The 19,694-nt window shown below is 38.9% G+C and overlaps 1 protein-coding gene across 1 annotated transcript; it reads left to right on the plus strand.

The window, feature by feature from the left end:
• Positions 1–13,463: 13,463 nt before the first annotated feature.
• On the plus strand, positions 13,464–19,346 carry LOC145801381 (wall-associated receptor kinase 3-like). The gene is made up of 2 exons (XM_082892629.1): positions 13,464–14,433; positions 17,737–19,346. The coding sequence occupies exons 1-2, from the start codon at positions 13,502–13,504 to the stop codon at positions 17,798–17,800; spliced, it is 996 nt and encodes a 331-aa protein (XP_082748755.1). The 5' UTR covers positions 13,464–13,501; the 3' UTR covers positions 17,801–19,346.
• The last annotated feature ends 348 nt before the right edge of the window (positions 19,347–19,694 follow it).

The raw sequence follows: 19,694 nt of genomic DNA on the forward strand, positions 1-19,694 counted from the left end.
CAAAGTCCCTCCAAGCTATTGCCTTGGCAGAGACATATTACCATCACCTGAAACTGGTTTTTTCTAAGTATGGTGAGTCAAAACCCAGTAGAAACAAACTGACACAATATATGGATCTTAACAAAGATATAAGTATGAAATGCATATACAATGCCCGTAATATAGTCATCAATGTTCTACAGAATTATGACATGCCAAGTTCTATATGTCAATTCATTTCAAGTCAATTCATTTCATCTCAATTCATGAGTCACATTCATTATTCTCCGGACAACCCAAATGAGACTACAACTCGGTAATTGACAATTCAAGACAATCATTATCCAAACACTTCAATTTCTCATTTTACGAAAATTTCGTCTATGGTATCAGCACCCATGTATACGCAATACTTTCAGGACTTTCACCCTAGACATACAGGCCAACTTAATTCAATGGAGTCCATCCCCTATCTCCTCCCAAACATTGAGTACATCCCCTTTCTCCTAGCAAACATCATACATATATAATGTATTGAAACATCGTCATATTCAATGACATCAAAAATAGATTAGTTTCAATTCACCTAATCCTTATACAACTTCTACAACAATCATAGCTATCCTCCACCGATAGCCCAATACCGATATTTCTAAACAGATATTTAATCTCAGGACAGATAATTCATTCAAATTTTCATAGGTGTGAGGTAATACATATCTAACTCCACCATTTATATCAGCATCCATCCAATTTCACATTTACAATACCAATTTCATTCATTTATACAAAATAAATCTTTGAAGCATTTTAGGGCAAACTTCCCCCTTTCCCAAATATCAACTCAAATCCCAAAATCGAATGCTTTGTCCCAATATAATCTCACTTTCAAACCCCATAACCATTTATATCACATTTACTAAGAAACCCTTCTTTCGATTTTAAAAATCCCAAACCCTAAGTTTGTCCAAAGTATTCTCAAATCCCACCATAGTTACACAATAGCAAATAACTAAGTTAAAAACCATATGAAAGTGTAGGAAATCCCTACCTCAAAGAGAGAAGACGAGCAAGGCAAGATGAAACTTTAAAGATGCTCAAACCCAACTCTATTCAGATCAAAATGGAGATCTGGAGATGCTCACTCTTTTTAAAAAAGGCAAGTGGGTAGAGAGATCACTAGAACTCGGTGAAAATGTAGAGAGAGAGAGAGAGAGAGAGAGAGTGTGTGTGTGTGTGTGTGTGTGTGTGTGTGTGTGTGTGTGTTTTAGAGAGAGAAGGTCCTAATCTAGGTTTTTAGGAAAAATAAGTATGAAAAGTGATTAAAAAAAAAAAAAAAAAGTCACTTTCACAATCTGATATGCGCATAGTCCGCTCGAGCGCAAGAAGTGACACTCGAGAGTCAGACACAATAAGTTGTTCCGCTCGATCGCGAGAAGTGATGCTCGAGCACAGAATACGTGCATCCAATAGTTTTGCAGACAATAAACCAAGGCTCGAGCATGAGAAAATGCACTCGAGCGTAGAATACAATCTCCTAGTAGTTTTGTAGACTTGCAAAAGTACTAAGGGTTTGCAAATCCCGCTCGAGCACAAGAAGTGCCGCTCGAGCGGAGGACTAAAATCCCGGGCAACAAAAGTTTGAAAACTATACAACCAACCTATTGCAAACATGCGCTATAGTAGCCCCAGTGTCTACCACTCATTCAACCATATTGCCAACAAGATTTGCTTCAAACACAAGTGTTGCTATTTTTTTAGTTTTAGTCAAGTTCGCTTGTGGTTTCTGTTGGTGAGGTTCATTGCCTTTGTGATTGTTGCATTCCAAAGCATGTTGACCAATCTTACAACACACGAAGCAAGATCCTCTCTTTTTCTTGAAACCTTCATCGGGTTTTCTGAAATGGTTGTTGTGGTTATGATTGTTGTAGCTGTTATTGTTGTTCTTCTTCTTTACATGTTTTTTGTTGAAATTCCTCCCAGAGTGTGAATGATGGTGATTATGTTGTTTTGCTGCATTTTTTTGCCTTTACTACATTTGCTTTTGATGTGAATTCATGAGCATATTCATTTCTTTCTTTCATTCGGTTTAGATTCTTCAATGCAAATGTGAACAATAACTTTTTCCAAACTAAGGTCCTTTTTCTTGTGCTTGAGATAATTTTTGTAATCCTTCCAAGATGATGGTGATTTTTCGATAAGTGCTGCAACTTGAAAGGTGTTATCTAACTTCATTCCTTCGGCCAAAATGTTATAAACTATATTCTAGTATTCATGAATTTGCTCCATGAAATTTTTTTCATCATTCATCTTGAAGTCTAAAAATTTGCTCACCACGTACTTCTTTGAACCTGCATCTTCTATTGAATATTTTCTTTTCAAAAATTTCCAAATCTCTTTAGCAAATTTGTAACCACAATATATATCAAACAGAGAGTTGTAAAGAAAATTTAGAATATGACCACAACAAATTTTGTTATCTTTGTCATACAAACGAATGGATTCACTACGAGCTGGTTCGAAAACGTCACTAGGAATTTGGTCATTAAATAGAATGTATCAACATTGAGAGACTTAAGAAAAAAAAGAATTTTTTCAAACTAGCGTTTGTAGTGATTTCCATCAAAGGGTTCTAGTTTGGTCATATCAAGAACAACAGAAACAGAAAAAACAAAATTCATGTTTATTAATCAAGCAAAATCGTTTCTTAAGATTGTTGGAAAAATATATAAAAACTCTGCTTGATTAACAAACTAAAATAGATACTAGAAAATAAAAGCAGAATAAATAATAGAGAAAGAATGGAACCGAGGTGCAGAAGTCAATCTGTTGTCCTTAAGAAACAATTTCTCCCCACTTGGTGCAAATGGCTGCTGGCAGTCGTTCTCCAAGATACAACGGCGAGGCTTGATGGTGTGCACTTATCAAACAAGACTTGAACTCGTCTAATGAATAGACCAAAGAAACCAATAAAATTGTGTAGGAAAAAAACATAAAAGAAAGAACTTTTTTTTTTTTTTTGTATATTAAACTAGGGCCATTTACATACAAGTCCCATTTTGTGAACTTATAATCCATTAAGTCCTAATAAAATTATTTGCTCCTTCAAGTCCCATTAATTTTTAATAGACCAATTTACCCTTCCAACAAACTCTAGGCAAGCTATCTTCCCTCTTCCTTCCATCCTCAAGTCCTCCATTGACGTCCTCGACGAAGCTCTGTTGCTGGAAATCCAGCTCCACCACCAAAACCACTTCCTTCTTCCCCTACTCAGACCGTCGTCGCCTTTGATGAATGGTGGTAAGCTCATGTCTCGATCGTGCTCGTCTTCTGCAACGTCGTATTACAGCACTGGCAATGGGCACAATTCCAGATCCATGAGGGTTCGGAGGTCGTTCGCCTGTTGGTTTTGGATCGATGGATGAGCTTCTTCTTGGAGACCCACTCGATGCTCTGAGATCATCCGGCGGCGATAGCATTTCAGTCGTAATGCTAGATCTGAGTCAATTGGTTTAGATCTGCACTGCACTATTTGATTTTATTGGAATTAGGGCTCTGTATTACGAGTCCATTGATTGTGAGGTCTCGATTTTCACTGAGTTCACATGCCATTGCCATTAGAGAGAGAGATCAAGGGTTTTTTGAAATTGAGAATCTTCTCAATTTATAATATTCTCAATTTTAATTATGAAAAAAATTAAGAAATTTCTCAAAATTGATAATTATAAATTTCTTAGTTTTGATAATATTCTCAATTCATGCTAGAAAAAAAATTGAGAAATTTCTTAGTTTTGATAATTATAAATTGAAAACATTCTCAGTTTTGAAATTGAGAACATTCTCAGTTTTGGGATTAAAGGGCAAAACGTCTTTTTACTTGTAAATAGGACTTATTGGTTCAAAAACTTTTTGACAGGACCTAAGCTACCACCAAATATGTAGATAGGACTTTTAGGTAATTAATCCATTAAACTACTAGGAATACTGTAGACACCCCATTTTTGACCGACCTTGAGACTCAGACGTCACCAGTTGAGCACTCGGTGATATTGCATGTTGTGCTTGTTCAGAAGTCTCAGAGTCGCGGCTGCGAGCCCTGCCTCCGGACTTCCGAACCCTCTTCTGTGCCTTGCCTCGGTTTGCGAACCAGACTCGGTTTTCTCTGTTTCTTTTCCTGAGGGAAGAGAGAGGTCCCGTAGACCATCTCTCAGTGACCGTGGGCTACATTTTGTGGCCGTAGGCCATTTTGCCCATTTCAGAGCCCGGTTCCCGGTTTTCGGAGCCGTTAGGCCGTGTGCCTCGGTTCGGGACCGCTTAACCATCTCCGTTTGCTCTAAATTTTGGCATGCATCTTATTTACTCCCTTTTGAGGGACACTGGGGTCTAAGAGACCCACTTCGTGGTCGAACACCACTCCCGGTGCCTAACAGCCAGTTTTCGGGGCCTCGGGCTGCGCGTTTTGGCCCCCGAACATTCGTTTTGCAACGGTTTTCGTTCATTTTTGGTAGGTACCTCCGTTTTATCACCGGGAAGGTCACTGAAGGGTGGAAGGCTAGTAATTTTTGCAGCAACCAGTTATATATCCTCCGACGCCCTCCGACGCCCGTTTTTCACACTTCCGGGCTAATGTTGAACACCTTGGGGCCACTTTCTTGAACTTTGAACCACATATTTGTGATGTACACACTTGGGAGGACCCTAAAAGTTGGTGGCCGGCCAGTAATTCCACTTGACCCTTTTGAACCCCTCCTTCCAGGCTAATGTTGAACACCTTGGGGCCACTTTCTTGAACTTTGAACCACATATTTGTGATGTACACACTTGGGAGGATCCTAAAAGTTGGTGGCTGGCCAGTAATTCCACCTGACCCTTTTGAACCCCTCTTTCCGAGCTAATGTTGAACACCCTTGAGCCACTTTCTTGGACTTTTAACCACAGGGTTGTGTTGTACACACTTGGGAGGACCCTAAAAGTTGGTGGCCGGCCACTAAATCAGCTTGACCCTTTTGACCCCTAGCCGGCCGGCTAGGGGGTGTGGCCGGCCGGCCACCTGCAACCAAAATAACTGGCCGGCCGAGATCCCCACATTGTTCACTTTACAGCTGTATAGCTTTATCCCCCAGAAAATATCAATATCCGGGGGATATTTTGTGGGGGAAAGTTGGCCTCCTTTTCCCCCACCTTTACACCCCCTTTTTTATCCTTATAACCAGCAAGCCATATCACATTTAGGGGTGAAAAAATTTGTTCTTCAAGCCTCAAGATCCATATCTCCCTCCATCCTTCTCATTTCCCTAAAAAAACCTTAAGTCCTACACCTTGTTTTCTTCATCACCACCAAGCTCTACCATCACCACTTCATTTCCAGCAACAAGGAGGGCTTCTCAAAGGCTAAAGGAGCTGCAAATTGGTCCAAGAAGCAACAAAAGCTTTAGTCTTCAAGGGTGAGTGACATTTCTCCTCTTTTGACCCTTTTTCTTGATCCATTTATAAGCCCTATATGATTTTTGTTTCAAGCTCCGGCCCTAACTGAAAGTGGCCCTCTTTTGAGCTCATTTTCACTTTTCATTAAGGACTCAACCCTGTTTGAGTCCTCCATGATGCACTTGCTTCATTGATCCTCTTATATGTCATAATCTTGCATGCTATTTTTGGCCCATGCGTAATCTGTTTTTGAGCATGATGTAATCTGTGAATGTGCTTATTTTGGGCCCTTCTTCAACATTGTTGAAGGGCCCCTCACCATTTGATGTCTCCATGTGCCACTTGTAGTTATATCCCTTATTTGGCCCCCATTTTTGCATAAATTGGCAGCCTACCATGCTTTTGTTTTTGGCCATTTTACAGTTCTGAAAATAGTCTTATTTTGGCCCATTATTCATGTTTCATTAAGGGTCTTTGACCGTTTGGTGATTATTTTGTATACTTCATGTTATAGCACCTTTTGAGCCTCAATCTTATGCCTTTTTTTTAGCATGTTTGTATATTGATTTGAGGTTTTCCATATACTGTAAACATTCATATTTTTGGTCCCTCTTCAATGTTGTAGAAGGAAAATTTTCATTTTGGATTTTTCTTATATCACTTGCTTCATTATCCCTTATTTGGCCCCTATTCTTGCATGCCATTTTTGCTCTACCTACGCTTGCTGTTTGGCCATGTTTATAACTGTGAAAGTGTCCTTTTTGGGACTGCCTAGCTTCTGTCTTTGCATTGCATGTCCATATCGTGCATGTTTGGCATAGCTATAGGCCATTTCGGGTGCCTAAATTCGCATTTCGGGACTATTCCATGCATTTGGTGTCATTTCGCCTCATTTTGGGACTGTTTTACCCCATGTTTCATTGCTGAAATTCTATTAGAATGATTGCTTTCCATTTCTATGTCATTGCATTGCGTATGTCATTGCCTCGGTTTGCGTGCCTGTGTGCACGCATTTCGAGGCACTTCATTTTCATCCATCGGCATCCTATGTGAGTGTGGCTGAGGCTCTCTCATGTTGGTATAAGCCCATATCTTGTTTCCATATCATTTGCATTGCGTATGCCATTGCCTCGGTTTGCGTGCCCGTGTGCACGCATTTCGAGGCACTTCATTTTTCATTCATCGGCTTCTTATGTGAGAGTGGCTGAGGCTCTCTCATGTTAGTATAAGTCCATGTTGCATTTTTCATATCATTTGCATTGCGTATGCCATTGCCTCGGTTTGCGTGCCCGTGTGCACGCATTTCGAGGCACTTCATTTTTCATTCATCGGCTTCTTATGTAAGAGTGGCTGAGGCTCTCTCATGTTAGTATAAGTCCATGTTGCATTTTCCATGCCATTGCATTGCGCATGTCATTGCCTCGGTTTGCGTGCCCGTGTGCACGCATTTCGAGGCACTTCATTTTCATCCATCGGCATCCTATGTGAGTGTGGCTGAGGCTCTCTCATGTTGGTATAAGCCCATATCTTGTTTCCATATCATTTGCATTGCGTATGCCATTGCCTCGGTTTGCGTGCCCGTGTGCACATATTTCGAGGCACTTCATTTTTCATTCATCGGCATCTTATGTGAGTGTGGCTGAGGCTCTCTCATGTTAGTGTAAGTCCATGTTACATCTTCCATGCCATTTTAGCCATATTGCATTGCGTATGCCATTGCCTCGGTTTACGTGCCCGTGTGCACGCATTTCGAGGCATCTCATTTTTACAGCATAGTGCATACTAGGTTGTATCTTAGATCGCATTCTGTCATTTTCTCGGTTTGCGTGCCCGTGTGCACGCATTTCGAGACATCTCATTTTCATAGCATTGTGCATGCTAGGCTGTACCTTAGTTGCATTCATGCATATTATGCATATTGCATTGTGTTCGGAATAGGAGTTAGCTCGGGCACGGGAAACGAGGTACATTTCGTACTCCGAGTGACGGAATGTGTCTCAATTCCCAGTCACCGACACTCCGGATTATCCATGATGGAGTTAGGTTTTAGCTGTGTTTTCATGTGCATTCATTCTATATTGAGTTGTGCAATTCGACTCCTCGGCCATCATGCCTCGGTATGCGTAATTGGTGGCACGAGGATCGAGGCATGCATATATTTGTGAAAATACATTGCTATGCCCCTTTCCTGCTCTCTGTTGCAGCAAAATGAAGAATCAGCAACTTTTCGGAGTCTGGCACGCTTTCCAAGAACAACTGCTAAACAGAGGCTAATTGGGGCATCCCGGTGGATTTCCGCGCAAGACAACCCGGACATGCATCATCCATCAGAAGCAAGGCAGTCCCTGGCTTGCATGCCAGTTTTACCGCTTTCTTAGTTAATTTGTTAATTAATTAGAAATTTGTATATTATTTGGACTGTATTATTCGGACTGTAATATTCTTTTATTTCGGGACTGTATATTTATTTGGACCCTCTGCGCGAGGGCCACAACTGTAATAAGTGTGCGTGTGTGTGTTGTATGTCTTCTAACCCCACGTCTTTCTCCCTTTTATTTATCCGCTTTTGATGGTTAGATTAGGGCATATTCCAATTAGCATACAGTATGATAGCATGTTTGCATCATTCATCTGTTTTGCATGCACTGGGCTCGGCGCATCATACTAACTGCATTGTACTTCAATTCCAAATTGAATACATGATTAGTTGTAGCATTTCATATGCCATGTTTAGAATAGCCGAGCCTGCTATATTTGCATTTTTGCATGTGTTGCATTAGGCATTTCTGTATACTTAGGATCATGCATGATTTCTAATGTAGTCTCTTTTTGGCTTGGAGTACCCGGTGAGTTTTATGCTTTAGCATCCTTACATGCGTGTGAGTGAATGCCATGATAGCATGCTTACCATGAGGCAATATGCTTATGTGATATAACTGCCTGAATGCCTGTGAGTGAAGGTCGGGTTGTTTAAATTGGAACAAATCATTGACTGTGAGTTTTAAGCCCACTAGATAGTGGCAAAATCATATTTTTCTAAGCCCACCTGAGGGTGGCAAATCCACGTCTTAGCCTACTTACGGGTAGCACCATCAAACCACTTTCAAATAAACAAACATGAAATGTTTTGTTCCAATTCAGGCGACCCGGTCTATACTTATATGCTGTGTGCATCACATAGTAACCTAGGCTAATAACCGGAATAAGAACACACAAAGTTTTCAAAAATAGATATCATGGTTAGTAGAGACCGATCTTTGATCGGGCGAGCGGGGGTGCTCACGAAGTGACCTTCCCCAATCGTACCCAAGTTCCCGAGCCGAGGCAACTTTGGTGATGACGGACACGTGGCCTTTGGCAACGAGTCAGGGTTTCCTAAATTTCCCAAAATAAAATATTTAGGTGGCGACTCTGTATCTGGCAAAGCAGTCCATGTTTGGCACTTCTTTCAAAAATCTGTTTTCTCAAAACGATTTGCCAGATTTGGACTCTTTGGTTCAGATTTAGAACCGTGACTACACAAATCGAGTCCGAGCTGTAGCGAGGTCCCCCGCGGGCTTGTTACAAATACATATATATATATATATATATATATATATATATATAATTCCAAGTCTGAAAGTAATCTATGAATAAATCAAGGATTTGATCAAACAAATCCCTTGAATTATGAAATGGTTGGTTAATTCCTTAATCATAGTTAATTACAAACAGAAATGAATCTTACAAAAAATCAATGAGAGGAAAAAACAAAAAAAACGTATATATAGTTTTTATTAGCTCACATGCACTCCCAGTCCATCCAAGTCCAGCGTGCGTGCGTATATATATATATATATATATGGATTTCACATATGGCCCAAAGCTTACATAGTCTCCCCTACATCCTTGACCCTTACCCAATAACAAAGGTTTACATATAAAAAGTGTAAGAAAACTAATAAGAAATCAATGTGGGACATGGAACAAGACGAAAATTTTGAAGCACTTCCAACAAAACCAACTGAAAAGCAACAACAATAAGAAAACAAGTAGAGCAGTAAAACAGCAAGAAGACCACCCCCTGCTACCAATTTTATAATGCAAATCTGATATGCCTCAAATTAGAAACCAAGTCATGCATTGAATAGTCTATCTTGACCAAGTTTTGCTTTGCCCATAAGGCTACCTTCACCCTCTCCTTTAGGTCATCAAAGTTTAGTTGAGCATTATTAAATAGGCACTCATTCCTTAGCTTCCAAATAAACCAAAATACAGTCATTGGTACAACATTCCAAACTCCAGACACCTATTTCCTATGCTTGCCACTAGACCACCATTACAGAAGGCCCTTCATTGACTCAGGCATTACCCATTTCATATCCCACCAACTTAACATTTCAGACCAAAGCTTCCATACCAAAGGACAGAACAATAACACATGCTCTGTTGATTTAGACTCTGATCTGCAGAACACACACATAGTGTTGGCACTATCATTCAAAACACAAATCCTTTGCAAGAATGTTGAGTTTTTGACCTTGTCTAGCCAAGCTAGCCAACCCAAAAACTTCACTCTTGGAAGTGCTACATTCTTCCACAATCTTTTTGGAATTGATAATTCAGGCCCTTTTGTTGATTCCCACCAAATCTACAATGAAGCTATTGAGAACTACCTAGCTGAATAAGGAAGCGTACAGCAAGAACCTTTCTTATCTTGCTGAAGTGATTGTGTAGACTCTAACATAGCATATAATTTATGCTTCTCCTCCTCTTCCCATGCTAGCGGATTTCTTCTAAAATTCAATTGCCAAACACCTGAGCTTTCTCTTCTAAGGCACAATTGTTGCAATGATTCTTCTTTCTCAGTATATAAGAGGAATAATCTAGGGAATTTATCCCTAAAGCTTGTGTTGTTCATCCATTTATCAATCCAAAATTTAATTCTCCTCCCATCTGCTACTGAAATCTGATAGTTTCCCAAATAAAATTCCACTAAATTTTGATTGAGTCTACAATATTGAGCAAATCCTCTAAAGTATAGACACCAAATATGGTTGCGGTGGTGATGGAATCCAGATGCCTCCCTCCTTACCATATCTACTGCACACCACTTCCTTCCATAGTGCTTTATCTTCTCTCCCAAACCTCCACCACCACTTGAGAAACAAACAATCATTCACTTCACCTAAATCTCTCACCCTCAATCCTCTTTTTTCTTTTTTAATTTTTGGTCACTTCTTTCAGCTGACGAAGTGCACTTCTATGAAGCATGACTACTTCAAAAAGGGAGATGTATATGTATCAGATACTTATTCGATACTAATACTCCTTGGATACTCGCGCATACGTATTGGATACTTCTTAAAACTATCATATACTTCTTAATTAATTTTGGAGTATCAGATACTTAATTTTGAAGTATCGGATACTCGAAGTCACATATTACTTTTAATACTTTGTTTAGTTCTTTAAAAAGAGAAATATAGTGAAAGTTACAGTAATAAATTTTGTCAATATTAAAATATCCTTATTGTCTCTCTTACTTCTCTCTTGCTTTCTCACTCTCTCACATTTTTCACTCTACTATTGTTCTTTTTTTGATGTTGGCATGTAAAGATGATATTTAATTTGCATTTGCTTTTAATTTTGAATTTTTTTTTTAATATTTGAAGACTCTTAATTTAATAGGAATCTCTCTCTTTATTTATTAATTTGCTTTAGGTTTTATTTTTACGCATATTACATTATTAAAATTATAAAAATAATTTTTTTTATGAACGTATTCCCGCCGTACTCGTATCCTACTTTTTCAAATTTTAACGTATCACTGCATCTATATCCCTGTATCGTCGTATCCCATAGTCGTATTCGTGCTTCCTAGGTGCACTTTCTTTTTAATTTCAGAGCTTCCTCACAAGAATGCAGCTTGTAGTTTGTGTATTGACTTAGCAACCCCTCTATGCATCTTAAAAATAGAAAGGAAGTATGATGGTAAAGTTGTAAGGGTTGACTTCTTCAAGGTAAGCCTAGCTACAAAAGATAAGAACTTTCTTTTCCATGTACTAGCTTCTTTTTTGATCTTGTCCACAACTGGTATCCAAGTGCTCTTCCTTCTTCGATTAGCCCCTAAAAGCAGGCCTAAGTACTTAAAGAGGCAATTTCTGTGTGAGGCAATTACTTTTGAATAATGCTATATATACTAATTAGTTTATTAATTGATGATGTGACATAATTTAAGAAATTTTTGTTATTTGTAATGTGATTAATGAGTGGGGTCAATAATAATATTATAATTAGTATTGGTACACTAGTTAGTACACTAATTAGTGCATGTAGCACCACCGATTACTTTTTTTTGGCCAACCCTCAACACTAACTTTTGTTTCTTTTTTTTTTATCAGTAAAATTCAATTATTAGTTGTTAAATTAACACCTATGGGATTAGCTTCTCAACCCTTTGCAAAGTAACAAGTGTTTATCTCTTTAATTCAACTCCCTCTAGAGAGAGTTTTTGTTTTTTAATGCTAAATCTTCTTCTGTTCGGCTATGTTTGGTTAATTGATTTAGGTAGAAATTTGAAAAATCGAAAGAAAAAAGTATGGGAAAGGCATGTGAAATATAGGTATATTTCATTCATATTTCACTTACTTTTTTTTACCTTTCAAAATCACTTACCAAATTTATGAACAAAACACAACCTTCTTGTTTTTTTTTTTTTTTTTTTTTGGTGGCTCATAATTTCAAAAATATCATTCCCACTTTATTTATTATGAATTTCATATCAAAAAAAGTCACCACCACTTTACTCTTGATAAGATTTTTGAATAAATAATATGTTTGCATGCAAATTTTCTTCACTGTTTAATAAAGAGAAATTACATTGATAGTCGCTACATTTTTTTACTAGTGTCATTTTAATCTTTAAAATTTCAAATGACTTAATTTTGTTCAATTGATAACGTTGTTAGGATTTTTGATAAAAAAAATTTTGGATAAATTACACTTTACATTCCTGCACTTTATACCAAAGCGCACTTTGGTCCCTACACATGAAATCATGACAATCAACTCCCTGCACTTATGGTCAAATTTCACTTTGGCCCCTACCCATGAAATCGTGACAGCCAACCCCTTGCACTTTTAATCAAATCCCATTATGATCCATACACAAGTGTTAATGTCCTTCTTCTATAATTTCATTTTTAAATCTGTAACAAAATCCGATCATGTGACAACAATATAACTATGAAATGAGGATAAGAGAGAAAAATCATCTATGTTTTCCACCAATAAGCTTTATCGTACGTGATAAGCACATAAAAGTTGTATAATACAATATATATATATATATATATATATATGTTTGTATGGTAAAAATTAGGACGAAAAGGCAAAAAAGTAGAATTTTTGAAATTAAAAAAAAAAATGCAGCAAAAAATCAAAGAGAAAGAATGATGAATAGACATAAAACTGTGTTACTGTGAAAAATAGAGTTTTGTGATTTCAATTTATGCAAAATCCTAATTCATCTTCTTAATTGTTCCCAATTTGCGTTTTGTTTGAGCATAATACAATAATATTTTGATGTAAATTTTGGGATAAAGTGTGTATTGGTGAAAAATGTAAATGATTTTGTTTTCTTACCCTTATGTCATAGTCACATTCTTATCACATGATTAGACTCTGTTAAAGATTTAAATAATTGAGTAATAGAAATGGGACATTAGGGACTAAAATGAGATTTAACCAAAAGTAGGGGGTTAATTGTCATGATTTCATATGTAGAGGTCAAAGTAAGATTTAGTGCAAAGTACAGGAATGTAAAGTGTAATTTATCCAATTTTTTTTATTAATTGATTGCATTTAAGTCACTAAATTGATCATATTTACAATTTTACTCGTAAAAATATGGCACATGTCCTTCATGTGTGCATTTGTTATTAAAAAAAAATGCTAACAGTTGGAAGTAAATGGATCAATTTGAGAAAAATTAAAAATTCAAGTTCAAAATTGATTCAATTAAAATGACAAAAAAAAAAAAAAAAGTATAAAAGAACTAATAAATACGAAACTAAACGTGTTAACCTTGTTTTTGGTTACATACTCAGGTTGTGGGATGGTCATACTCCTTGCCTTTGTTATTATTATAATTTGGGGAGGGTGCAACAGAAGAAACAAACTTAGAAATTTCCAACAAAATGGAGGTTTCTTGTTAAAGCATCAAAAAATTAGGATCTTCAGTGAAAAGGAGCTTGAGAAGGCAACCGAAAAGTACGATAAGGGTCGACTTCTTGGCCAAGGAGGCTCTGGTGCAGTATACAAAGGAGTTTTAGCAGACAAGTCAGTAGTGGCAATAAAGAAGCCTAATGAATTCAAACACTTAATAATAAAGGAAGAATTTCAACATGAAATTAGTGTTGTCTCTCAGATCAATCATAAGAATGTGGTTAAGGTTTTAGGCTTGTGTCTAGAGACAAAATTCCCATTACTCATTTATGAGTTCATCTCCAATGGATCACTCTTCGATCACCTCTATGTCAAGCGCTCTGCGATTCTAAAATCATGGGCAAATCGTCTGAGAATTGCTGCCGAGACATCACTAGCGCTCGATTATCTTTACTCACTTGCTGACCCACCAATCATCCATAGAGATGTCAAGTCCACCAACATACTTCTTGATGAAAATTTCACGGCAAAAATTTCTGATTTCGGAGCTTCTGTGTTGATTCCATCGGGTGAAAGTGCTGTTGTGACTAAAATACAAGGAACTCGTGGGTACTTGGACCCGGAGTACTTGATTACAGGTTTATTAACTGTAAAGAGTGACGTTTACAGCTTCGGGGTTGTTCTTATGGAGCTCTTAACAGGACAGAAGCCAATTTGTCCTCATAATTCTGAAGAAAATGGGAACTTTATTCAGTATTTCATTTCTTCGGTGGAACAGAAAAGATTCTCGCAGGTTTTGATAAACTTTGAGGAAGTTGTTGAAGCAAGGGAAACTGAGCAAATTGAAGCGATGGCTGAACTTGCCGTGAAATGTCTCCACAGGTACTGTTGAATTCACCCCATGTGAAGGGGAAATTGTCTTGTGAACACACCTTGGTTGGTCAACAAGGAAGTAGGCTACCAACCATGTCAAAGAAGGAGGCTGCCGAAGTCAAGCATGGAGGCTACCCAATGGCACTCCCACCTACTCCAAGGTGTATAAAATGGAATGGTGATGGTGAGTTATAGACAGGGCAAATGGCAAAACACATTGCTGAGAGGAAGGCACAAAACAGAGAGAGCTAGTGAGAGCTATTTTCTGTTTGTCAGAGAGTGTGAGTGAGTGTGTTATATAGAGAGACAGTGAGTTGAGAGTGTGTAATCTCCTCCATTTGTTGATATATAACAACATCGCTCCCGTGGACGTAGGCCGGTTTGCCGAACCACGTTAAAACTCTTGTGTTTTTGCTTGTGAGTGTCCCCTGGTGTGCCCACGATCCGCAATAATTGGTATCAGAGCCCGGGTGGAGAAAAATCGAGTTTTTTCCGAAAGTGTCCAGATTTCGAAGTGGTCGAAATCCACTTTTGAGCATACCAGGAGGAAGGCCAGGAGGAGAGGAGTCCAAAACTTCAAACCACAGGCCAATCGGAGGTGTAACGCGCCGCCACGCGCCACCTGAATATCGCGAGTGAAGACCACTCGCACACACGCGCCCCACGCGCCGACGAAGGAAGAAGACGAGTGGGGGCGCGCGTGAAGCTGACGTCAGGCTGACGTCATCCTGCGCCGAGCCGAGCCGAGCCGTCGAGCCGTTGACCGCGCCGCTGACCAGGCCGAGCCGCGCCGGAGCCACGCAGCCAGCCAAGCCGCGCCGCTGAGCCGCCGTTGACCGCGCTCCTGCGCCGTTGACCGAGCCGTTGACCTGCCAATTCGGAGGAATTATCTGGTGCTTCTCAGGCGCACCAGATTCAGCAAATCTGAACCGTTGAAACTGTTCTGGCTAGATCTAGGCCATTCGGAGTCCGTTTTTGGCGATCCAATAGTGAGTTCCAACTATTTGGAGTATTCCGGACACATCCGTACGGTTAGTTTTTGAATCGGAGGCATTCAAACTCTTTTGGCTAGATCTAGGCCATTCGGAGTCCGTTTTTTGGCGATCCAATAGTGCGTTCCAACTATTTGAAATATTCCGGACCCATCCGTACGGTCAGATTCTTAAATCAGAATTTCTTTAAAAAGGGAAGAAATTTACAATGGCAGGAAAAGGCGCAAGTTTCATGATTGAGCCTTTTAATGGTAGTAATGACTTTACCCTGTGGCAGCAAAGGGTGAAAAACATTTTAACACGAGAAGGTCTGGTGAAAGCTCTTCTCAAAAAGTCCAACAAACCGGAAGACATAAAGGATGACAAGTGGGAGGAGTTGAGGGAATTGGCAAACAGTACAATTCAGTTGTATCTCGGGAACAACACACTCCGGGAAGTCATCAGTGAAGTAGATCCGGCGGAGCTATGGGCAAAGTTAGAGATGAGGTACAAGTCAAAATCTTTGACAAACCGGTTATCTCTAAAGAGGCAGCTATATACACTTAGAATGCCAGAAGGTGCGAACCTCACAGAACATCTGGACGAGTTCAATAGGATCACAATGGAATTGGACACCATTGGAGACAAGACCCAGGAGGAAGATAGGGCTATGATCTTGCTGGTCTCTCTACCTGCATCATATGAGCATCTCAGGACAACTCTATTGTACGGGAAGGATGCTCTTGGACTGGATGAGGTGATTGCTACGCTTATTTCTCATGAGTCGATGAAGAAACAGGAAGGTAGCAGTAGCAAACACCCAGAAGGAAATGCCATGGTTGCCTCAGAAAATGAGCAAGGCAGAGGTAGGTCCAATGATAGACGGGGTAGATCCAAATCAAGAGGACGTTCGCAATCAAGGTCAGGCTTCAGGAGAAAGTGTTATTACTGTGATCAGGAGGATCACCTCATAAAAGACTGTGCAAAGCTCAAGGAGGACAAAGCACAAAAGGAACAGGCGAGCTCATCAAATGTCGCTGCTGCAGTAAATGCTAAGGATGAGTATGCATTTACAGTTTCGTCGAGTATGACGAAACCTGACTGGATCTTAGATTCCGGAAGCACATATCATATATGCATGGATAAGAAACTTTTTTCTACCTACCAAGCCAAGGATGGAGGTATTGTTCGAGTGGCTAACAACACTGTGAGTAAGATTGTTGGCATGGGAACAGTACGGCTGAGAATGGAAGATGGAAAAATTTTCACGTTGGATGGAGTCCGACACGTGCCAAGACTGAAGAAGAATCTAATTTCCTTAAGTATGCTAGACATGAAAGGTTATAGCTTCACATCTAGCAAAGGAAATCTCAAAGTCATCCATGGAGATACGGTGATGCTACATGGACGACTGGAGGGGAATCTGTACAGGCTTGTGGAGAAGGTTGTGACAGACGGAGCTACTGTCACTTACCGGGCAAGACGTACAAGACATGCACAGAAGAGACATAGGGCCCAGCAGACATGGCAACCAAAGTGTACAAGAACGCATGGAGGCAGTTCGGAGGTGCACAAGACGGAGCCATTGCGGCCAATTCTAAAGACAGCTCAGAGCAAAGAGACCAAGACAACAAAGCATGTCCCAGGAAAGAAAGTTTCTTTTGCTCCTGAATTAGAGACATATTGGGATCTCTCCAAGACTGGATGGAAGGGAGAGATGCCATCTCAAAGAGTTGCAAAGTAAAGCTTTGCATGGCACCCCAGTGAGGGGGTGCCGGGCACTCCAGGCAAGGGGGTGCAAGCATCTCAGTGAAGAGATGCAGACTTTGTTGAATTTGGGCGTGACAAGATTAGCAGCAGTGTGTGCAGTGGATCACCTCACATGGGTTGAGGGGGTGATTTGTTGAATTCACCCCATGTGAAGGGGAAATTGTCTTGTGAACACACCTTGGTTGGTCAACAAGGAAGTAGGCTACCAACCATGTCAAAGAAGGAGGCTGCCGAAGTCAAGCATGGAGGCTACCCAATGGCACTCCCACCTACTCCAAGGTGTATAAAATGGAATGGTGATGGTGAGTTGTAGACAGGGCAAATGGCAAAACACATTGCTGAGAGGAAGGCACAAAACAGAGAGAGCTAGTGAGAGCTATTTTCTGTTTGTCAGAGAGTGTGAGTGAGTGTGTTATATAGAGAGACAGTGAGTTGAGAGTGTGTAATCTCCTCCATTTGTTGATATATAACAACATCGCTCCCGTGGACGTAGGCCGGTTTGCCGAACCACGTTAAAACTCTTGTGTTTTTGCTTGTGAGTGTCCCCTGGTGTGCCCACGATCCGCAACAGGTACGGCACTGAGCGGCCTACAATGAAGGAGGTGGCTGAGCAACTCGTTGGATTGAAGAAATGACATGAGATCTTTCATGCTCGGGAAGACAATGATGATGAAGAGAGGGAGGGCTTGTTGGGTCACTCGATCAACACAAACGATGAAGTGTTTCATTCAATGTCGGAAAGCCATTACATGACTGCACTTAATATTGGATTTTCGTGAAACAGCACATGCTTGAAAGCGAGGTCGTTTGGTGGTAGCTCTACGAGTTTGTGCTCTATCAATATATTTCTTCTGTTGTGGAATACTTTTATCTTTAAAGTCTGTGCTATATATGTTCTAGGGTGTTAATTATTGTTCAGTCCTTTTTTCATTTTTTTTATTTGTGTCTTTTTCTCGTGCTCTCTGTGGGATTCTGGTGTTGCATTTGATAGGTTTTGGTGTTTATGCCAATCAAATTAGAATATATTTTTTAAGTCTTGACGCTTGTTTTGTCTTAAACTTCCTTTTCTATTGATATATATATTGATAATTTGGTATTCGGTTTAATAAATTGACTATTTTTTTTTTTAAAGTCTTGATGCTTGTTTTGCCTTAACTTCCTCTGCTTTTTTTTTTTTTTTTTTTTTTTTTTTTTTTTTTTTTTTTTTTTTTGATAATTCAGTATAGGTTTTGGTGTATGTGCTAATCTAGTTAGAAATTTTTTTTGGCCTTAAACTGCACACTAATGGGGACCATTAAAGCTGGGACAAAATTTTATATGAACTGTCTCCAAGAAGTTGTTTACTCCAAGAACTTATTTACGTGTACCTCTTTGTACTCTATTTGTATCATATTTTTTTGTGATATATATATATGTTTATGTTTTAAACAAGTCAATGGATCTATTGATGGTCAATGTATAAGGTCGTGCTGTTATGGTTTCTCTATTGTAATTTATTTGGAACAGATTTCTCCAGCCACTTTGTCTATGAAAATATTGAAGTGTAACTGGCTAATAAAAGTCATAAAAGTTAAGGATAAACACGTTTTTAATACTACTTACTAGATTTGAGTACGTATAAAAATAGATGAAAATAAATAACCTCTCTGAAGTAATAGAATATGTAAAATTGCTTTTTTTGTTTTTTTTCGTTTTTTGTTTGTTTTTTGGTATCTTTACATGTTTCATGCCATTCAAATCATCACACCCACAGCGAAGTTGTCACCAAACCAATTATCATCTCCCCAAAAATTTAAATTTAGCAAATATTCAATAATTACAAATCAATTTTAACATATTAACAACAATTTCAATTAATTTATAGTTACAAGACAATATTATCAATGATTTCAATTCTCTGTTTGAAGAAACTTTGGGTCCAAAATAGAGCACAACATGTTGAGTTTGACATACTAGTGAACCCAAAAATATAACCTTTATTGATAACATTTCAGTACACAAAACACTTGCACACAGTCACACATTAATACACTTCATTTATCCACTCACACATATATTCAAGCACTATAACTTTGTGTCTTCCTCACACAAGATCTTGGGACTCCTCACACTAGATCACTCTTATAGTACTTGACCACTTACTTTGGACTCACTCCTCTTTCACTCAATAGTTCAATTGTCCAATACCTAGTACATCCACCTATCTCATATTTATACTAGTTGAAGAATTTTCTAGAATATACTCATATTTTCGCTACACTCTACAACAATCTGGATTACTCTAGTACATATTAGAGCTTTCTACACTTCTCTAAAATATTCTAGAACCTTTTAGAACTTTCTAGATTTCTCCAAACTTCTCGAATGTTCCGAAACCTTCTAGGATGTTCTAGAATCTTCCAGATTTCTCTAGGTCTTTCTAGAATCTTCTAGATCTTTCCGAAGTAATCTAGATTCATGTGAAAATTTCTAGAATATTCTAGAGAGAAGATTCTAGAAAGTGAGAAGAATTACTGATGACTCTCAACA

The sequence above is a fragment of the Camellia sinensis genome, chromosome 10, assembly GCF_055761805.1.
Source record: "Camellia sinensis isolate YWXY chromosome 10, ASM5576180v1, whole genome shotgun sequence".
Lineage (NCBI taxonomy): Eukaryota > Viridiplantae > Streptophyta > Magnoliopsida > Ericales > Theaceae > Camellia > Camellia sinensis.